Source organism: Monomorium pharaonis, chromosome 3, assembly GCF_013373865.1.
Source record: "Monomorium pharaonis isolate MP-MQ-018 chromosome 3, ASM1337386v2, whole genome shotgun sequence".
Lineage (NCBI taxonomy): Eukaryota > Metazoa > Arthropoda > Insecta > Hymenoptera > Formicidae > Monomorium > Monomorium pharaonis.
Genome location: NC_050469.1, coordinates 9,996,908 through 10,020,161, shown reverse-complemented (window position 1 = coordinate 10,020,161; position 23,254 = coordinate 9,996,908). Strand labels below are relative to the sequence as shown.

The window sequence follows — 23,254 nt, the reverse complement described above, 5'->3', positions numbered from 1 at the left end:
TAACACGGTCATCCTAACTTCGTTAACCGGTAGTACACTGTTTGTACGGTAATCGTACGCGAGGCGAGAGGAACGGACAGAGGGAAAAAGAAGGGTGGGCTGCCGCTATACCACCTTGCCCACGTCGGGGGCTCTTACGCGCTGTTTAACTTATCCATTTAAAACTCAAACACGCGAAACAATTAATTAGTAATTAACGCTAGCCGGTAGCCGGAGCAATGGAACAGAGAGAGGAAGACAGGTGGACGGCTAGGCAGGTAAGGAGGAAGAGCTTTTCTCTCAAAGGGCAGCCGTTCTACCACCCTCGAAAAGGAGGTATTGAATGGGTAGCAAGAGGCTTCCGCGAGTGCAAGAAACTTTAAAGTTCGGAACTTTAGTTCAGCTGTTAGCTTCTAATTAGCGGACAAACAGCCAGCCCCGAGATACAGGCATCGCGTCTATTGGTGGCCTGGAGGGAAGAAATTGTAAACTAGATGACTATCTGTCCGTCGACTTTTTATCTGGTCTTATTTAATTATGCTTAAATAATATTAAAATATTAAAAATATATCGAAAACTAGTTAAACGCGTTGTCGACAATTTACCGTGATCATTGTTTATTATAGATCTTAATACACATGAAGAGCATTTCTTACACAAGAAAATAATACAACATATGTTATAAAAAATATATTCTACATGAGGACAGAGATGTACACATTGTAATACATTTTGTAACATATACATTTACTTCTCAAGCTTTTATCCATGCATAAAAAAGTTAGAAATCAGTAATATTTAATTTTATTTTTCTTTATGCTTTTCATATCGTTGCTACATGATATTCGATAATTTATAATTTATTTTAATTAAATATAAATTGCTCCTAATGGTTTCTGATTCTGTCTGCTGAGAGAACCTAACTGCGATTGAATCATCGGTGTTGTAAGCTTCATTCCTTTTTCCATCTTTGCGGTCCTCCTGCAGATTACCTGTCACTCTGTACCCAAATTAATCGCTACCTGTCGACATTATGAAAATGTTGGGCATTACTGCCTGGTGCCATGAGTTGGCAACGTTTACCTATGAAATGACAAACGCACTCATGCCGCAAGTTTTGCACAGACGGCAGTCTCTGTATCGGTTCTGAACGGCGGGTCGCGGATTGGCTGTGGTGGGGGTTGCCCGGGGTGGCGAGTCGGGTCACCGTTGGTGCGAGGGTTTCAATATGCTTCGGCGGTAGTTACAGTACCCTCTCCGGACCACCGCAGATCGGTCTAGGCGGCGAACGGGTGGCAGGTGGGGGGTGGCGGAGGAAGGAGGACTATCGTGCTGCGGTATCGGTCGCCTTGGTTATTTAGGAAACCATATCAAAGTTTGAGTTGGCTGCCTGCCGCTGCTGCGCACCCTCTCTATCGGCGCCCCCGCCTCTGGACAATGAGGTCTCTTCCGGTCTCGTCGAGGTCGCCCTTGACGTTCGTTACAACGCCAAATAACGGTATCTGAAGCCACCGGTATGGCGGTGGAGTATACGAGAAAATGTGTTGTAGAGGTTGTAGAAATTTGCCGTTCGTGCGGGTGGCTTTTATCAATGTTAAGTATTTTTCAGAATGAAAACAATTTGTCTGCCAAAAACATGGTTGTATTGATTGAACTAGTTCCTTGGAAACGTTTATGCTATCGAATTAAAATTTAACGAATTATTATGCAACTTTTTTATATTCTAATTGAAACAGAAATTATATGTATATTTTATATATAAAATGATATATTTTTAAATAATTATTTTAGAAAATAAATTCAGAAAGACTCTAAAATAAAAGATATGTCACATTTTTCTTTCAATTTCTTAGAATTAGAATTATTTTCTCGGTAAAAATTAAAAAATTGTGGCAGCAATGTTTATTTATTTTAGTAGCAATATTTTTGGTGTAAGAAAATTTTCTATAGAAAATAAAATAAAATAATTTGTGAAAAATTAGAAATTTTTATATAATAAATTAAGCTAAAATTGATAAAAATTCTGTATATATTGCGGTCACTACATTCCTTAGAGTGACATGTGACAGAGGACCAATGGAAGACGACGTGTTACCGCAGTGAATTGTAGAGCGCGAAAGGAAGGCGGTTCTTCTAGTTTCCCGCCAGGTCCGCGGGTTCTTCAGGAAGGGTCTAGAGATTTAATTAAGGCAAGGCGACGGGTAGAAAGACGAGTCGCTACGTCGTGTAAACTCGAGCCCACCCATTCGTCCCCCTGTTCACCCCCGTTTTCTGTCCCTGTCTTTGAAACGAGCCAAGTCAGTCACTCCTTCTCCACGCTATTCGAGAGGATCTCTCTCGAAAACTCGTGAGAACGCTGCACACGTCTAGAGCGTAGATCTTGTTCGGCCGAGCGTGTGCGTCAAAGTTCGTCAGGCTACTCGGATTTCCAGCGTCAGAAATTCCCTTCAGGAGGGCTATGTCTTATTGCGACTTTCGTAAACCTTGTCACGATGTGAAGGCGTTTTCACAAAGTTACCGAAATGTTTCATTAAATGGTAAGAGAATTCAAGATAATCGTATATTTTACAAATTTATAATAATGTGTGTTAATATTTACATATTTTTATATCTAAAATATTTTATCTTAACAAGACTACACGATATGCTGTTTGATCGAATGGACTAATTACATCCGATAAGTTTATGTAAGGAAGTTTCTTTTCTCAGAAGCTTTTACTTTGCTTTTCTTCGCGAGCGTTGAGCTTACCGGTTCTCTTCATTCAAAGTCCACTACGAAACAGCGCGCAGGCATCATCTGCCTCGCGGTTTCAGCGTCAATAATTTGCAAAGGCTGCGGGGCAGGTTCTAACCGACTGATTTCACGCATCTGGCGTTTGGTGGTTTAGTCTGGCCTGGTCCATACTCGTTTCAGAGTGAGAGGATCGGCGAAAGATGTCGGGAACAAGGTAGAAGGTGAGAGACAGTTAGCGAGAAAGAGAGAGAGAGAGAGAGAGAGAGAGAGAGAGAGAGAGAGAGAGAGAGAGATCCAAGAGAAAGCTGGAGTTAGATGGCGGGAGGAGGGTGGGTGGATGAAAGCAGAGGGCGAGTACGGGCAGTCCCTGCCTCGCTGCCGTGGTGGTCCCGTGATCAATATTCCTTACCCCCTTTGCCTTGGCTTACCCCTCCGGCACGATACGGGTGCCCCTTACCTCGGGAAAACCCTCCTTCTACCCATACACCCGCCACCTATCCCCTGCCCCCTCAGGGGAGAACCCGGCAGAAACCCCTGAAACCCCTCTCGCACCCTCGTCTTAATTAGGAGTCTGAATCTGCGGCGGACACGCGTATAAGGGTAGGTTGGAGGAGGTCGAAAGGGGGTGGAGTGTGGGTGGATGGTTGGCGGTAGAGGCCGGGGCAAATCCGCAGACGAACCTCGTGTCCGAGACATTATTTCCGACTTCGTTGCGATCGCCCGGCGTCACGAACGTCGGGTCACCCTTTTTATTATTCCCCGAGATAAACACATTTGCGCGTCCTTACCCTGCCGCGCGGGATCAACGCCGACTACCGCCGGCCTGGTCCATTTTCTGGACGAAAGAATTTTACCATTGACTTCACCCCTATTTAACGCGCAATTAGCCGATGCGACTCCCTATTCGTACTTCTTACGCACATATAGAAATCGCTGCTTTATGACAGCATATAATTTTATTTGCCTCCGTAGAAGTTTAATTTCATGAATAAGATTCTAAATCAATATTCATGACTTTTATAATACGGATTTGCAGATGCTGTACTTTGTCGATTCTTTTAATAGATGCATAATATAATTGTTTTTTTATTTTAATAAAATTTGAGAAGGTACCACGAATAAGGGTAGTTGTGATTGCGTTAAAATAATCAATTATGGTTGGTGGATGCAGAATTTTAAGGAACTTGAAGTACGCACACACGGGTAGCAAGGATATTTACATGCGTGATACATATTTGATAGTACATAGAGGGTAGGTGGCGGTGAAGCTGAACCGAGAGGATATTGGGGTTAGGCCATTCATTAGATTATGGGAATTCGGTGGTACCCGTCGAAGGGAAAGGGGAGGAAGGGCTGGGACTTGGCTGCGCGATCAAGGACCATCCTACGTGCATTGGCTTGCGTTATAAGGCGCGAGCATGAGGTTAAGAACGGATGTGAAGTATAGAAAGAATGGATATCTTCCTAACTTTTCGTAGAATCTCTTGATTTTTATTTAATGTTTTGCATTAGATTTATATTTAAAAAATTATTTACTAAATATTTTATATTATTCACAGTTTGCGTGCGCAATGAGTGATTTATGCAAATTATTATGAATTTATGTTTTAACATTGAGAAAAAATATTGTTAATTTGATTAAATTTTTAACTTGATTAAATTCCTTTAGTTCAAGTATTTATGCGTTTAACTTAAATACATAAAATACTTGAATCTCAATTTCAGTGTTTTATATTTGACTGAAATACATAAATATTTTAATTGAAAAAATTTAGTTAAGTTGAAAAATTTAGTTTAAATCAAATTAACAACTTTTTTTCAATGCAGTTTTTTTACTTATTAGAAGAAAAATATACTAATTGTATATAAATTATACTGCAAATATTATAATGCAGCTAATGATATCTATTTAGTAAAAATGTTTTAACATTTATTATTTTGTAATTTTACCAATTTCAAGGAAGTAATTGATTGTTTGTTTTTTCTCTTACAGAGCCGTCCCTAGCGAGGCGGGAATATCCCCGCCAAATCATGAACAAGGTAAGTTTAACATAATTTCAGAGTGCTTATAATTTCTTATAACCTTTAATACATTAAAAAATTACTATTACAGTAAAAATAAAAATTACAATAAATTACATTAATTGTAATTAATGTCGTCGATAGTTTTTTTATTATTTAAAATTTAAGATTTTATATTATTTAAGATATTAAATGATTTAATATTGTTTTATATACTGATAAAAGTATAAAGCGTCATAAATGAGGATTGAGGCTTTCATCAAGAAACCTAGCAAGTCAGTTACTAGGGAGGATCGATCTAACACCTTTAATTGGTTTTCGTGCATCACATTGCGTGTTCGTATCTTTAGTTACCAACGTCTATGCCTACCGATCAACAAAATCTTATACGCGAAAGTTTTATATTACTACATACTAAGAATTACGCAATAATTACTCAAAATACATTTCGTTTTACAACAGGCGTATATCATGTTTTCATATTTAATTTAATAATATAATTATTATTTGAATGCATATAATAATTTTTAGATCTCAATATTAAAATTACTCGTTTTTGTATAGTAATCTTTAATCAGTGTTTTTAAAATTTTATTTATCGAGATATATATTTTTAAAATAATTGAGATAATAAATGATGTAACCGAAACAATAATTATTAAAAAAGATAAAGTGATTATTAGGCCACATTAATTATTTAATATTGGCAAATATAAAATGAACTTCGCGAATTTCTAATAAAAAATAATTTTTTAGCTAGTTATAATAGAACAAAAATGATCTTTTCATAAAGATACTGTGTACAGTTATGAAATTTCTTGAGAATATTTTTTACACAAAAAAGAAATTGCATCAAGAAAGAGTAATATATAAGTGTGTGTGTGTGTGTGTGTGTGTGCTTTATTTGTAGGTTCTTTATACGCCGTCTGCCTTATTATGCATCGCACATGAGAAAACTTGCTTAGAATTTCTCTTCTCATCCTTCTCTCTTTTCCTCTCTTTCTCTCTTTTTCTCTCTCTTTCTCTCTATCTCTATCTCTTCTACTCTCAGGTTTCTGTCTCTTTTACTCTGTCGTGACAGTTTTGCTCTGCTTTGGTTCTGGGGTTGCCAAGCCGCCCCCATCTACTACACCCCCTACACATCGTTGCCCATCTCGTACCTCGGGTTCTTTATAAACTTTTAATGACGGCAAAGCCTAATCGAGAGAACGAGCGAGCATGCCCAGCTTCGCAAAACTACCTGGCAAAATTAACACTGGATCTAAATGTTCGATAGGATTGATTAACCAGCCAACCGTCACTTTGAAAAAATGTTCATATAATACGTGATAATGGTTGTGTACCATCCTTTATTTTCAATTAATTAATTATTATTAAAAAAAATTGTGAGACTTTTGTGATAATTTTTAAGTAATTAAATAATTTCTGTGACGTTTTCTTATTTTATTTTACAATACTGCAGAGCTGGTGAAGAAAGAGTCTCAAGAAATTAATAGATGCAAAGTGAAACGTATATTTTTGATTACGCGAATTGTATTTATATAAAGTAAAGTTATCGTATTTACATTTAATGCACTTTATTTAATTTTTTGCAAATGTCAATTTAATTATAATAGAACAAAAGTATTTTTGGCGTTATTATTATAGAAGAAGAAGCATAAAGATCCTCTGTGATTGAAAATGGCATTTTCTTCTTCTAGTTATGTCATTCACATATCAGTATAAATCTCATTTATTATTATTAAAAGTTATTGTATCATGTAAAGAAAATTAGTAACTATTTATTTATTTTTTTTTCATTTTTTGAGACACATATATAATTTCTTCTGTAAAATATTTTGCAAAATATTAATGTAAAAATATATCAATAGCCATTCGATATTCGGTAGCCGCGATACAACACTGTATAAAGTAAGTCATACGAACAGGAAGTTGAAGTTCGAGTTCGAGCTCGCGGGGGTACTTTCGATTTGCAACAAATCATTCAGCGTTTACACCCGGCTGCCCGTCCAGTTGAATTAAACTTCCACCGAGAACTTCGTTCCCCGTTTACCGGCTCGGAGGTATACATATACACTGGATATAGCTAACCGTCTGTACCTGCGAACTGCTTCTCGAAGTTCGCTCCCAGTGCCTTCGTGCGAAAGCAGTTAGCTGTTTGACGTAGCGCTATGCTCGTTACGGACATGTTTGGATTAACATGCCTACGCACGATGTACGCGAGTAAAACAAATTAAAGCGGTAAGTAGTATCTAATGGTTGGATATTTTTAAATATTTTGATACGCTACCATTTCGAACTGCATCTGAAGTTGGGGTGATATTTAAATATATTTAAAGGTCAATACATTGTAGAACATTATTGTAGGTCTACTGCATAAATTGATTAAAAGTTAGAATTACTTATCTTACTAAACAGATCTTACTAAAAAGATAGTAATTATGTTTATTAGGAAAAATGTTTTTTAGCGGAAATTTATATTTTGATATATCAATCGAATCTCTTTACGTACTATCGCTGGTTCGTAAATTCGGCCGTATACGAGCTATAGCTTTTTCTTTCCCCCGAAAAAGGGAATGGCGACATAAACCCGTAACGTTCGACTCCTAAAGCACGATTAAACTAATCCTTACTTATTTGTTCCGTGTTCCTCAGTGCGTACGTCCTGCTGCTATTAGATATATCTCCTGATCGTTGTTTCCTTGGGGATGGTCTTGAGGAAATTGGACAAGTTCGATATGCTTCTCTCGAATTGTTGTTTTCTTTACTTTACAGGATTGTAATAATAGTACAAAAATTATTATAATATGTGTATATTACATGCGCATATATTATTTTTAGTAAAATTTAGTATATGTATATTTGTGTATAAAAAGATTGTATTAGTTTAAAAACAATTAACTTTTTTTACATTATAAAAAATTCAATACAATTTACAACATTAATAATTTAAGGTTAATACTTTCAATTTTAAATATAATACGTGGTAATACTGATTTATAAAAAAATTTTTTTGTGCGTGAAAAATAGATATTTCTAACAAATTTGACTTTTAAATCTCATTGTCGTAAGCATTAGTCACGGAATAAACGTATTGCGGGTTCTCTTCCGGCGGCGTTTAAAGGAGTACCGGTGTTGGAGTGTATATCGTGCACGCCATTTAGTGGCGGCACTCTCTTTCATAAAAGACCTTAATAAAAATCCCAATCTAAACAAGCTTAATTTACGTCCGCCACATAATTACCTACCCCGAGGCATGACTTCCCTCATCCATCCCTTCGGCCGCGAACTACCTCCGCTGGCTCACTCCTCGCAGGAGAAAAGGCGAAGGGATGGGAACGAAGGAGGTGCGCGCGTCGAGAGCGCACTGAAAAATCTAAGAGGCTTAAAGCATTAAAAGGGTTATATAACATTCATTACCAGCGGGTCAGCCTTTGTGAAATTTCCCTTGGAAGCGCCTTCACTCGGTGGACACGACCTTCTCTCGCCCCCTCTCCCCCCTTGATTTTTCTCCCCCTCCCCCAATCTCCCTCGCTCTTACACCGAGCCGCCATCTTCCTCTCGTCGATCCGTGCTCTCGCTCTTCTGTAGCATCGAGCATCCCTTGTCTCTGGGGGTGCAGAGTAGTCACGTGATCGCGCCATCGTCCGGCATGAGGGGCGACGGGACGGAAAGTGGCGGAGAAAGGAGAAGAGAGGAGGGTCTGCCTGCTCTGATGAAGATGTCGCACACGCCGGGGACCCCGGCGAGATTACTCGGGTTAGAACCTGCGGACCCTGGTCAGGGCACATGCTAATTGCTTTATTTGACATCAAGAAATAATGTACTACTGTTCCCCGCCGTACGACCGCCGCCGTCGTACGGGAACCCCGCGAGGAAACCAGAGGTCCTTCGTTCTCGCCTCGCGTCCTTTCTCACCCTGCCATTCCTTCGACTATTCCTATAAATTCTCTCGCGTCCCGCAAAATAGGCTTCTCTCGAAAATCTCGTGCATTGCATCTTGTCCAGTATAAATAGACATATTTTGACTTATGTGTTTGTCATTTTTCACTCTGCAAGCACACATATTACGAAAAGAGAATACACATTTGTAAATCAAATGTATAATTCCTGAATCACTCGTCGAAGACTATCTCTATGTAAAATCGTTTTGTTTTTTATTGCTACAGTAACATAACTTTTTTTTTATCGTTGCAACTTTCCAAAGGACGAATTCCAAGCCGCGTCGCGTGGAATGCAAAGTATAGAGCATCGGTTGTAAAGAAGACTTATGTGTGTACTCTCGACTCGGTGGACCCAATTTCATAGAGCTACGTGAGGCGACTGGTTACGTCAAGCAGATCAACTAGAAGCCGGACCTAATAACCCTTAGTCGGATCAATAAACATTTTTCCGGGTTACATATGACGGAATTTGTATGCCAAATCGCGTATATCCAAGAGACGGTGGTGCGTTCCGACGCGGGGCACGCGCCTCTCTCGTAAATATGCCTTCGGTTGGCAAAGTGCTATCGCGCGAGGTGGGAAAGGGGGGGTGGCGAGCGGGGAAAGAAACGGGGTGTAGGGGGGCTTAGGGTCGGTTCTGGGGTCGCCAAGGGTGCATTTCATCTTCGGAGGCGTCAGCTCGGAGACCGATCGACTATACGGCCGTCGGTTGGATCATCCATCTTTTATCGAATCGGACCTGATGGCCAGGCTGCCGCCGTCGCTACCGCGGACTCGCAACTTTTGCCACTCCGAAGGACTCTTGAGCGCGGCACCTGGGTGTGTGCGTCCGCATGTAAATAATGGACAATGCCGTTTCGACGCGTTATGCCGTGGCAGCTTGTCAAACTTTCTACTCACATTTCGCGACGTGAGCTGATATCCCGTTTATTAGTCGATTGCTGTACCTGTAACGAAAGTATTCTCACAAACAATCGGATAGGCTCAAACACGCAATCATATTTGCGATATATTAAATGGTCCTGGTACGTCACACAGTAAGTTTCCATCGGTATATGCGATTTAATAGTGATCAATGTTCCATGGATCGGGCCATCCATCTCTCGTCGAATGGAAATCCGACATACGGTGCCAGAAGCCGTTACAACCTTCTCAACTTTCGTCTCTGGTAGCGTCCATCATGTCAGGCCGGGATACGCTCTCCTAACCAAACATACATTAATATGCATATACGTAGTCAGGCATCCGTGAAAAAGTTGAGCCCATGATTGATGTGTATACCGTTCGTTCATAATTCGTTTTACTACTGCTAATTATCGAACTGGCAATAATAGCAATCTGATCTTATCCAGCGCGTAGATCATATCTATCATCACTATTCCATTTGCTTCTAATTAAACCTGCGAAAGATGAAAGTCGCACAAATTTTAAAACTTATCGGATCTGTTTTAATCTTGTGAGTATAATAATAATTTTATCTAATGTAAATTTCTATTTTGGTTCTTAAGCAGACCAATAAAATCTTAACATTTCTCTCGGATCTATCCAGTATCTGATTCTCAATTCATCAAATTACAACGAGCATGTCGGCGGAGGAAGAAGGCGTCACATTAACATATTTTATTAATGACGATTCGGTATACTCGCGATGCGGTTAAAACAATGAGCCGCGCGGCGCGTTAACCGAGAAAATGTAACGACGCAGAGAGAAAACCGAGAGGGGAGTCACGCGGGATGGAGAAGGGCGAGAGAGGGGGTCTGCGGGAGACGGGGGGGGGGGCTATTTTTGTGGTTAGCGGGGAATAATTTAGGGGCGGATAATACGCGGAGGTCGTGCAATTTGGCCGACGCCGGTGACGGAGAGTGCGTGCTCGTTTTCATACACTTTCTCGCGCGCGCGACGGGGACGGCAGGACCAGTACACCACGTAACGGTGAACGGGGCTCAGGTGTTCCACGGGATAATAGGCGACATCATCCTTGCTTCCTCGATTCTCCTCCTCCCCATACCCTCGTACCGCATCGTCAAACCCTGATCGATGTAATATTCACGCTCGATACACGCTTCGTCTCAGCTTCTGTAACTTGCTCTACGCTTCATACCTGCAAGTTTTCCCTCGAATCTCATCAGCGCCCTTTCGCATCTTCTCGATATCTTCGCCGTTGGTAATGCCCTGACAGTAACGCGTCAGTTACAGAGAGAGACAGAGAGGGTTCTTATATCATTCATCATATTAAATTGATAAGGTATACGGTATCTACTTCGAGGTATAATATATTCTCTAGCAATTTTGAAAATATAATTACAATATGCTTTTCCTATTTGTTTTTATTTACATATACGTTTGATCGCATGTTGTACACATAAAATATAACATTAAATAATTATTTTAAAAAATTCGAGATAAAAAACTGTTATGTTTATGCAATTATATAAAATGCGTTATATTTTGAGCTTATTTCGAGGTATAATATTTTGCAGAAGAGACGATCGCTGCTCGCGTTTCCCGTGAAGAATGTTTTGACCTACGTTTCCGGTTTCGTTCGTCGGTCAACTAATGTCGAGCTCTTTTCGCGTTTGTAACAAGCGGAGGCGGTGGGGTGTCGGTTACTACCCCCGCGCGGCCGTATACTCATTGCGCGTGGTAAACACCCCTCTTTTGTTGGCGGTCGGTCGGAGTTAAGCCGAGGTCTCCCATTAGCGCCGCTCGGAATTACAAAAATAACACTTGTCCCTGCAGCCGGGCGCCCACGGGCAGTCCAGTGTAGTTAAGTAAAATTAAGCTAAAATTTCCGTCGAGCCGCGATGTACATTCAACCCCTTTTCCGTCAGCTCGTGGCGGCGGCCGCGCGTACACGGCTGGCCAACCCTTCGCCAGCGTCCAACCCTCTTCCTGCCTCTTCCTTCTCCTCCTCCACCAACCTCTTCCTCCTCTTCCCCTCCAGAAACTCACCGGTCTCTCTTTTCACGTATACGTTACACTTCACGCTGCCCCTTTATGCTCCGTGGGCATTAAATATTTACCTTTCGATGAATATGCAAATATAATTATTTACGCGCAATTTAGACGTTTTTACGCGTCCTGCGCGACACTTGTCTCCGCTGCTTATCGACACACTTGCTACTTAAAATGAATGTGATAAACGCCGTACTTGACGTACTTATTTCATATTTATATACATTATGTATTATTTTTAAATGCATTTTTAGGATAAATAATTTAATTGTTTATTTGTAATTTTGCGTTAAAAATTTTTCATGTTTTTAATCAAAAGATGAAAAAATATAATAAATTATGAAATAAAAAATGTAAAAATGTTTTTGAATCATAATAAAAAAAAAAATTCAAATTAAATTGTCTTAGAGACTGGAAATATTTTAAAATTAGAGAGACAAAAAGATTAGTCTATATTTCTAATATACCTACATATAATCTTTAAATATAAATATATTTTTTACATTATATTTTTACAGATAAAATGTAGAGAGTTTAAGAGTAAAAAAATTTATCTGAGATTATATTTTTGACATATCGTTATACAGTTTTTTGGTGAGATTTTATACTTACGATTTTCTCTCAATTTTCATTTTGATATAATAGATATTTTGACTATGTTCTTTTATTTTTATCTACGTTGTTGCATTAAATATCTAATATAAAATCGACGAATGTATTCTGGATCATCACCGCGTTTCACGGGATATGTTTGAATCCAAGGACTTAATTTCAGCATACCATTTTCGAGGTTCCAATCAAATTATATCTGCCAGAGGAACGGCAGCCGAGGAGCTGCTGTCAGCCCGTTCTTATCCTGTCGTCTTTCTCTGCGGGATTAACCTTTAACGTTAATTATCCGCCAACGTACCCGGGGATAGAGATCCCGGACTAGGGCGGCATCAAAGAACCGAGTGTTTAGCTGCAATATCTTTCCGCTGGGTTGCACATCGGGTGACCAGGAAAGGGGGCTAGGAGATTCAAAAGGTGATGTCGGCGGGGATGATTCGCGGTTAGCGAAGAAACTAAAGAACTCACCTTCAAGCATTCACTTTGTGATACTATTTCTTCTCTTTCTTGCCCTTATCTATTTTAGATTTTACTTTAAAGAGAAAAAATAATGGTAGATTCTCTGAAAAAATTCAGATATTTCTTCATAATGAGAATTTTGCAGAAAATTTTAGTGCTAATTTGTAGACTTGTGGCAAAATTAACGTATAAATGGAGAATTTAAGAAAGAATTAAATGAACATAGATGATTTACATTTTTCTAGATTCAAAATTTATATCCCATTTCTTACAAGAGTGAATTTTTCAATTTATACATACGCGTGTCATTTAAATTGTCAAACACAATCAATTGAATAGTGCGACAGTACATGTATTTAATGAAGTTTGCTGATGTAAATAATGGATTATTGAAATCAAGTAATTGAATTTATTCAATAATTTAAAATACTAAGGTATAAAGTGTATTATACATCGACGCGACGCGTTCTGAATTTCTGGCAAATAATCGTATGCAGCTGGAGTCTCAGTAGAAAGGCCCAAACAGAGAACGGCGTGCAATTATTGATTAAGTCGAGCCATAATTACTCCGACGACTAGTGTCAGACAGAGTGCAGCTACGCAGACAAATTGTATCTAATGACCATACGTCGATCATCCTCGAGCCGAGCAGACGTTCCATGACTGCGTATTCGTGCTGCTGTCGTTAGCATCCTTCCGACTCGACGGCCGACGTCCTACGGCGAACAATTTCGAGCGAACGAGCGAGCGAGTGAGCGACGAAGGGAAAATGTATTCGAGAGTTTCCAATTTGCGGTTGTGGCCTGGAGAGAAACGCGGGGAGCGCGGGTAGGATTGGTCGGCAGTGGCGGAGTGCGGCGCGGAGCTCTATTATGGTAATTATATGATAAATACAACAAGGCCTTGGGCGCTGTCTTCTCCTTCTCGGTCCTCTTTTCAGTCACGCTCGTCGGCTCGCTCCTCACCCCCATCAGTGGCAGGAATCTCGCTCCTCTCGCGACTTCGTCCCCGTCTTTCCACCCGAGGTATTGTCGTTCTCCTCATCGCGCCCTTCGTCTCGCCCTCGCCACTCGTTCGGCCCCGTCGCCGTTTCCACGAGCGAGCATTGGCGGTTTGCCTTAAAATACGCCTCCTCTCGTCTGCGCGGAATGCAATTAATCTTATTCCCTTTCGATCTCGCCTCCTCGCGGCGCCCATCCCAAAGGGATGAGTAACGTCGCTGGAAGAAGTGTTGCCGACTTAATGAAGTACGACTTCTGATGCGTGCCCAGGCGTGGATATGCGCGAGAGGGAGATGCAGGAGGGAACGAAAAGAGAGAAAGAGAGAGAGAGAGAGAGTCCGGGAGGAAGGCGCGAAGAGAGCGAGCCACCCGGAAATCCTGGCTAACACCCGTTTTCATTATCACGGTACGTTTACAGACTGCCTCTTTACGACGATAAAGAGAACGGATTAGATAAGTAGGACGTCTCGTTTGCTACCAACGTTTTTGTAGGCAGTTTTCTCTTTTTTTTATGCGACATTGAAATTGAAAATATGACGTATCTTTGCGGTATAATTTTAGCTAAGCATAACTTAAAATCGAGCTTATCGATTTCATGGTATAGAAACAAAAGATATGAAATAACGTGCAACGTAAAACGATTTTTTTCTCCTTCCGTGCTAAAAAATAAGAATTATTGATTGTTTTAATGTTAAAATATGAAATTAACGCGCATCCATCTTATTATATTACAGGACGCTTAGTGTAATTTGTTTACGATTTAATTTTCCTGTCTATTTGTGCCTAGTCTATTTCTGGCAACGAGAAACTATCGTTAACCTTCCATAGCGCCGCCGCTGTTTCGGTTGCCGCGACGCCAACGGCTTATCTTTCCACTTTAGACGATTGTTCGAAACTCCGTGTATCGCCGTGTGCTCGGTCGCTTTCCCGTTAACAAGCTCGGGCGACGACGTCGGGCATTAAGCGCGACGCGTTCGCGGCGTAAACTAATATTCCACGCGCGGAGGGGCGAATCGCGGAGCGCGCGGGCGGGATCATTATAAATAGTCATAATTACAACAGTCGCGCGTGCTTAATTCAATTAGGCTGATTAACGTTGTACGTTGCGCACCTAAACCCCCACAGTATCTCTCGCGCCTTCTCTCTCGGCAGCGGCAGCCAGCGGCAACGGCAGCCGGTCGGAGTTCTCTCGGGTCTGGCGGAGGGTCCTGAGGGTGCACGCGCGCGCGCACGCGAACGAGCGCGGCCGAGCAGAGCGCGTAAAATATACGCGGTACCCTGGCCAGGATCCTGCGACTACGGCGCCACGGTATTATACTTATGCATAGACAAGTTATAGCCCGGCTAATATGATTATCTCTTCGACGGAAGACAGAGCGAGCGCAGGACGAGATACCGGCTGCGGCAGCGCCGGTGGCTGTTGCAACCCCGGAGCTCGCTCGAACACCGACGGAACGAACGAAAGAGTGTTTCCGCGTATTTAGAAATTCAAATCCTTCCGCGTTTTCCTTGACAGACTCATCGTTTGTGTAACACCGGTGTTATTCGTCGCCAGTTTTTTTTTGGGGGTTTCTTTTCGATTAGAAGTCTAATAAGAAAAAAAAAATTAAAGCGCAAGGAAATGGCAAGATTATTAATGGTCGTGCGTTTGGGGGAGGCAAAGTAAGAGCGAGGAGGGTGCGCTGGATTTGTCGCGGGTGGGATCGAAGCCGAATAAATTAGCCCCTCTGCGGTCGAGATATAAAATTTTGAATATGAATGGACGGTTTTGCATCCGTGATGAGCTCTTATTCGGGAAACAAAGCGCAGCTGACGAGAACATATGTAGATGAAGGCGGGCACGAGAAATCCATAATCCGCCGAATCCTTCGGCTTCTTAAACGTACCCGCGTCCTTTGTTACAACAACCTCTATTTCGATTAATCCAATCGTGAGCCAACGGTGGCGTGCGAACGGTTTCTTCGTGAGGATTATTTTTTGTATGCAAATGTTACGTTTTTCAAAATGGCAATCAAGTCCCATTTTCGGATTACGCTCTATGATCTCAAGTGCAGGGATATCTTTATAATTAAAACGATCGAACGAGCGTCAGCCGAACGAAGTCTGCGCTGGCGGAGGAGCTCATCGTTTCCCACCGAAGCCTAGAATGCCTCAGTACGGATTGCGAAAGGGATGAAGGGGGATGAAGAGAGGAGAGACCTCTCTCATCTCATCTATCCCTTCCGCTAAACTCATCACCCGCCGGTAATTCCATCGATGCTTTAAGCATGGAGGGTCTCTTCAAGGGATGTACTCGTGGTTGTAACCTACTAAAGCGGGTTTAACGTAGAAATATTTCCATTTGACTTTTGATTCGACCACCATAAATTATATTAATGTATTTTATTTTGACTGATATACATATGTGCATGTTATAAAAGATAAATTTTCTTGGAGTTCCGCGAAAAGACATTACTCTAATGGATACTCTTTTTAAGGGTAAAATAAACTCTTTAAGGGTGAATAAACTTTGAATTAACATAATAACGCAATTTAAATATTATTATTATATTTATATAGTTTTTTTAGCTAGATTATTGTATGATTATATTGTGATAATATATAATTTGTACAGATTAGCACAATGTCTAATTATTGCATTTTGCAGTCTTAAAAATAATTATATTGTGTGTTATTTAATTAATTGATAGTATAAATATTAAACTTTTTAAGACACGAGAGAATCTTGATAAAATCATATGTTAGCATGCAACATTGCATCTTTTGCATGCTAACATATGACGTGCACAAGCACAAATTGTATCTTTTACTTCCTTCTGATTCTCTTTGACTTTTTGCCGCTCCCGCATCTGTCACACGCAATGCCGGTGCGGTTCTAACGATAACGCCGATCTGTTCTTATAGAAACGAGTCAGTCGGCATTTAATACCATCCCGTTGAATATTCCCTCGAATGGCCCTCGATATTGAATTGGCTCCTGCCTAATTGTAACCTCGCTCGTCGCGAGGGTCCCATTCACTTGTAAACGACATTTGCATAATTTTTACATTGGCTCTCGTGTAATCGATTTGAATACCGACGGTGATCTCTCTTCCGTTTTTCTTTTTTTTATCTTCTGCCATTTGGAACCGTGTAAGCCTTGTCCCTTTTCTCGTCGATCGTTGCAGTTAGAATTGCTAAGTAATTATGCTAAATCGTGCTTCAGCTGCTGCACATCTCTTTGATAGAATACATTTAAACTATATATAATGTTCTCACAATGTTTTGAACCATACTGAAGGAATACTTATTAATCATTAAATATATCACAATAGCATCGATAATTGGAAAAGAGCTTGAATATGAAAACTACTAATATATTACATTTAGATTTTTCTGTCCAAATTCGGTGTTAAGATTCCAATCATTTGCGGGCAAATTATATTTCGTTTTTATCTTTTTTTTATTTGTGATTTTAAATATATATATTTTTTTAATTAAATGTGATTATTGCAAGTATTACTTTTTATAAACTTTATATGTTTATATCTATAAGTATCCCATACGAAAAATAATTTATTATTTTTCTCACGATGTATTCTTAATTAATGTTTTTGGAAGTGATATGAATATATAAATATTATTTTAATTGAATTATAGAATTAATTAAAAAATTATTTTGTACGAAGATTCTTATATGCAAAGCGGAACGACTTATTACCTGATCATAAATCGCTAATTTGCTTTCCGAGTGTCCAAGAAGGCATAAAAATTACTCACCATGCGTTTAAGTGAGTTTTAAAGTTTCGTCAAGCGTGAACGTCGAAAGCAGCGGGCAGTGACTCGAGTAAAACGTTAAATATCCACGACGAACGCATAAGCGGCATGAAGATTACTGTGTGGAGTCCTGTGTGAAATAAAGTTACGGGACGACGTCGCTCGGCCAGCGGTTAATTTAATAAATTTTTTTTCCGCCTCGAAAGTAAGAGAAGAGAGATGAACGAACGTGAAGGGAGATAGCGAAAAAGTTGTACACCAATTAACGGATTGAAGTGCCATCAGATGCAGGCCGGCTTCGAGAGGGTTCGGGTCGCGAAGTCCTCGAAGGGTTGGACTATCATTAGCGAGCCGCCACTTTAAGCCGCGCTCTCACCGCCAAAAAAAAAGAAGTTGAAAAGGCTCGACTGGCCAACGCTCGTTTCACTTATACTACTTTTGCCATAGATTGCCGCTCGTCGTGGCTATTTCTTGTTGGCAGTGATTGCCACTGCTAAACTTAGTTCAGTTTTTATTGGGTAACGATGAAAAATTCTTTATATTGTAAAAAAATATTTACTTATTATTTAAAAATATTTGTTTATTTCTTTATTATGAAAGTACAAAAATTTCAATGTGCCCAATTGTGAAATTTTCACTGAACAGTCGCAGAATAATCGCAGAATAAGCATGAAATGCGTTGCTGAAACTTCTATGTTGACAAGGTGGTTCAACGCGATGACGATGGATTATTGAGAAACCTATAAGACGAGGCTGAAGGGCTTGGGACAACTTTGAGGGGGTTAACGTGAAATCGGAATGCGTAATGGACGGCACGATGTTGGATTACTAATAAGCATCTGCTAAGAGAACTCCGTATTTCGATCTTTCTTAGTTTCGCGTCTTGTTTAAAATTTAAACAATTTCCTCTTAAATATACTATCGACTTGATTTTATATTTTATTGAAATCTTTTCTATATATATGATTCTCTCTTTCTCTCAACAATGACACATTTATTAAAAAAGATACGTAATGAGTTTGATTAATTAATCAAAATTGTTGTATTGGAGAAAAACAAAATTTTTAAAATAAAAAATTGCATTTTACATATAATATTTTGTTTAATAAGAAGCTCTGCTTTTCTCATTTTGAGGACACGGAAACAACATCCATGAAGTGGAATGGATTTATTACTTGTTGAACTTTATTTTAATCGCGCTAATTATGTATGTATATACATATATTAAGAAAAATAACATTTTTAATACAAGTTATATATCCAGTAAAACTTGCGAAACTGTATTTTTACATTTGTTATTATTAGATCTTATAAAACGTTATAAAAAATCACAAACGATTAATATTTATTCGTCATTCTAAACCTTCTAAACTTTTAATTGACCTTTATCCGCGTAAAATTTTTTCTCGAGAAAACGAAATCGTCTCTCTGTTGCTGGCGAAAAATCATGCGGACAACATGGCATTCAGACTAGTAGTGTGCGATATAGCGCGTTATTCGTCAAAATGGGGAAAGTACGCCGGTGAATAAATACGTCGGCGTCGCGCATTAAACGTGTATTCGCGGATATGTCGAGATAACGTCGAGTCGATTCGTCCACCACTCGGATCTGCCATGAAGAGCAAGGGTGATAGAGAGGCAGGCAGGGAGAAAAAGAGAGGCGGTAGGAGGCAGATAAATAGAGAAGGTGGAAAGAGAAAGCTCGTCGCCGCGAGGCATGCAATGCCGGCTGCGAAACAAATGGAACGATCGCGACGGGGGTGGAAATAAAGCGTTCTCGTCGCGTTCTACGGCCGTGACTGAAGCGGGGGCGAGAGGGAGGGGCTGAGTCCAGGGAGAGACCAAGAATAAAAAAAATACACACACACAAACATACATATACACACATTGGGCGCGCGCGTGCATGCTCTCGATCTCTGGATTGACGAGCGCTCGACCATGCAAAAACGCCGAAGCACTTTTCCGTGTTCAGAGCTGCATCCGAGCTCTCAACGTCGTGTCAGCATAACGATTGTTTCGATGAACCTGATTCACGGTAACAGATACACAGGCACAATCAAGTATCGTTACTCGTCAAATGGATTTGTTTATTTAGTCTGAGGAAAAATGTAATAAAAATTATATATATATGCACACACGCAAGTCTCTCACAATATGCAATTTGTTAAAACAAAGGTTTCTAACTGTACAAAGATATTTAATGAGTTTGATTAATTATGCATTCGGGAAAAATAAAATGTTTAAAATTATGTCGTTTATGTATAAGCAACTCTATTATTTTGTTTAATAAGGCTTCACTTTTCTTATTCTAAGGACGCAGAAAAAAATATCCATGTGAAACTTTTTCTATTTGTCGTATTATATTTAAATTTAGATAAAAATTATGATTTTATATTTACGCATATATAATACAATTTAGCTAAATTATTTAATTTTGCCCTTCGCTTTGTCTCTCTTCTTGAATAAATTTATTATTCGCGCAACGTTATTGTTCTACGTAGATCCGCTGGGTTTTCGGCAATTGTTTCCGGTAGTTTATATTCGGAAGTTGACGCATATTATTACGGACCGTTTCTTCTACCGCCACGGATGGAAATGCCGTTTGTGTCCATGGTGCGGGGAGGACGAGTCGTGTGTGCGTATTCAGGTGCGTATAGGACCTTCAACAGGTGGTCACTCGTAATCGTGGGGGTTACGCCGCAGCCCGGTGGCTACCCATCCGTCAAGGGCTTTGTGTGCCCTTGCGCGCACCACCACCGGTGGCGCCCATCGTCCTCGGGAAAAGCCGCGCGTTTTTCCTCTCCTCATTCCCTCAGTCTGAAATGATCATCCCCGGCTGCGCGCCACGCCGAAAACCACGCTTGATTCTGGTAGCTGATACTTCAGCGACTTTTCGCGACTGGAACAATGCTCGTTAATTAAGATTTCTTTCCGCGAATTCCCTCACCGTTCGTTCTTGTAACTATTCAGCATCTCTTTCTCTTCTTTCTTTCTCTCTTCAGAGAGCTTTCTTGCTGGCAGAAGTACAGACCACTTTTAGATGATAAAAGAACAGCTTATTTCAGAAGTTTTTCTTCTTGCTTTTGAAAGGAAAAATTTATTACTATTATTGATTGAAACTGACAAGTAGACCTATGCAAATATTTGGAACATTTTAGCTCTTATTGTATTTTGTCAAGTATTTTACCTTTAAATGATATTTATGTGTTATTAATATTAATTTCTTATACAATAAGGATAGGTATTAAGATTGTATAATCATACATATAATTACAACTATTACATAGTAATTAAAATTTAGATAGTGAGATTTTTAAGCAAGAAAAATAATAATGGAAATAAAAATTTCCAAAATATTTCAAAAGTACATCTTTTGGAAAGAAAATTTTGTGGTGGCTTTGAGAGTTGAGTACACGAGCTTCGAGGTTGACGAGAGGTGGTTCGAGGGGTGGATGAGGAAAAAGGAAGGGGGGGGGGGCAAAGGCGCGCAGAGATCCGGATTTAAGGCGGCGTCCGTGAAAGCTCTCTAGAGGCGCCAGAGACTTGGGTCGGGGGTAGTTTAAGAGAAAGAGAAAATGGCTGGGGATGGAAAAGCAGGCAGGAGAACGACAACGTCGAGGACGGGCGTGTTGGAGTGTAAGTGCTAAGATCTCGGAGTGCATTAACATGCCCCGGAGGCAAGCTGAATACAACCCTTCTTACATCCAGATCTCGAGACCACCGTCAACCGAGGGGCGGAACGGCGGAGGAGGAAGGGAGGAGGTTGGTAACGGTGATGTCGGGACAGAACAGAGCAGAGCACCGCAGAGATTCCCACTTAATTACATTAAAAATGTTTTATCCTTCGGCTTTTTCTTCTCTGTCCCTTGAGATTCGAGACAGTGATATTTTTTCATGAACGGATTAGAGAGTATTATTAGTCTTTTCTATAATCTGCCATCAGATAATCGAAATATGCTGCCTTTGAAATGACATGATACAAATTCTGTATAAGGAAAGAGTTTAAATATATATATATATGTTGAAGAAATAAAAAATATTATTAAAATTATTATTAAAATTAGGGACACACACACACACAAAATTGTTTAAAAAAAAACCCTTTGAGTTTTTAATTGATATAAACATTTAAATATGTAATTTAAAAATTTATTGGAAAATAAAAGAAAACAGAAGTGTTGCAACGATATTGATATATGATATATAATATTGGATATACTTGTACGATAAATATTTAAAATATTTACATAAAAGTATTAGTTGAACGCGTGCGTAATTTAGAAATATATTCAAGGCGATGTTAGAAAAGTTATAGAATCATCAAGAGGGTAGTTTGGACTAGCGGCTCGCCTTACATTATTTAGAAGGATCCGAGGACTAAGACGTCGAGCTCTGGCGCATGCTAATCACTCGACCCAGATTGAATAATGAATCAGTATTCTTTCCCTTCTTTCTAGCTACTCACACTTTCTCATTGCGGTCGTCCTCGACGGAGCCACCGCTACGTGACAGGCTTTTTATTACCTGGCGGAAGAATGCCTCCTTATTCCTTCGTTAGAGGCAGCCGGTGGTCGTTATTCATACATATATGCGGCCCGTGCTGCGTCCGCCATTAATGTCCTTGCATTCTAATTACTGATACAGAGGAAATCTTTTATAACGAAAAACTGATGGAATTTTAAAAGGCAAACGGAATTAATATCAACGTTAATTAATCAATGAAGAATCTTTTACATATTTACGCTCATTAAAAATATTCAAATAATTTTACTAATGCAAAAAATATAATGATATTATATTGGAATAACGATACGTTATATAAAGTTAATAATAAAAGAAAAATATAAGATTAGAATATGAAATCCTTCTAAATGAAATTTTTATGATATAAACAATCAAATATTTATATGCATAACAATTATTGATTAATTTAAAGATGTTTTTATATTCGATCGATTATTAAGAACGGGAACCTAAAGCAGGCACATCAGGTAAAGGACTATCGCATAGAAGGGCGTTAGCATAATGTCTTCGGGTTCGGTACATATATAACGCGCACACGTACAACGTGGATACGTATAACGCGGTGCTGGCACCCCGCATAGTACTTTACTCCTTAGTACTTTGTGTGCAAATTATGCCCAAGACGAGACAGAATGGAAGAGCCTGGGTTTCGCGAGGATGAAGCAAGCCTCCGATGTAACCTCTTCGTACGAGATTCGAATGAAAATTTAAGAGAAAGAGTTTACTGTGCTGCAGGTTTCTTGTCTGGAGACGTCAAAGCAAGATTTGACTGAAAATAAAATGACGTACATTTGAAATAAAGAGACTATACTGATATATTGTTACCAATTCATATAGTTTTTTAATAAATGTTAATTGCTATTTTGTATTAATAAATGTTATTAATACAATACGTATAAGATAAAGTTTTTAATTATAGGAATTACATATAAGATATATAATAAACATAAACTTATACAACAAAATCAATTATACAGACATATAAAAAATTCTATGGCATTTAAGCATTTTATTCTTACAATATAAAGTAGGTTAATGAAACGCGTAAAAAAGAATTGTCCAGGATCTTTAAGAGGATCAAGAAGATTACAACGCAGCCTAACATAAAGGCTTGAATTAGCTTTCGAATTAACTTTTACGCGTACCTTGACAATTTTAATGATAACTGCGAGAGAGAGAAAGAGAGAGAAGTAAAGAGAGGATTCGTATTATTGCTCCTTAGGGATCAAGGTCTCTAGTTCTACGACAAGCTGTACTCTCCATCTTATAA

General features: G+C 39.4%; 1 protein-coding gene across 11 annotated transcripts in view; it reads left to right on the top strand.

The window, feature by feature from the left end:
* The window catches only part of LOC105838488 (homeobox protein 5), a 289,536-nt gene that overhangs the window by 218,200 nt on the left and 48,082 nt on the right, over positions 1–23,254 (top strand). For all 11 annotated transcript variants that reach the window (XM_036284302.1, XM_036284303.1, XM_036284301.1 and 8 more), the window contains one exon: positions 4,707–4,753. In XM_036284302.1, the coding sequence (XP_036140195.1) occupies positions 4,707–4,753 (47 nt within the window). The remainder of the gene's footprint in view (positions 1–4,706; positions 4,754–23,254) is intronic.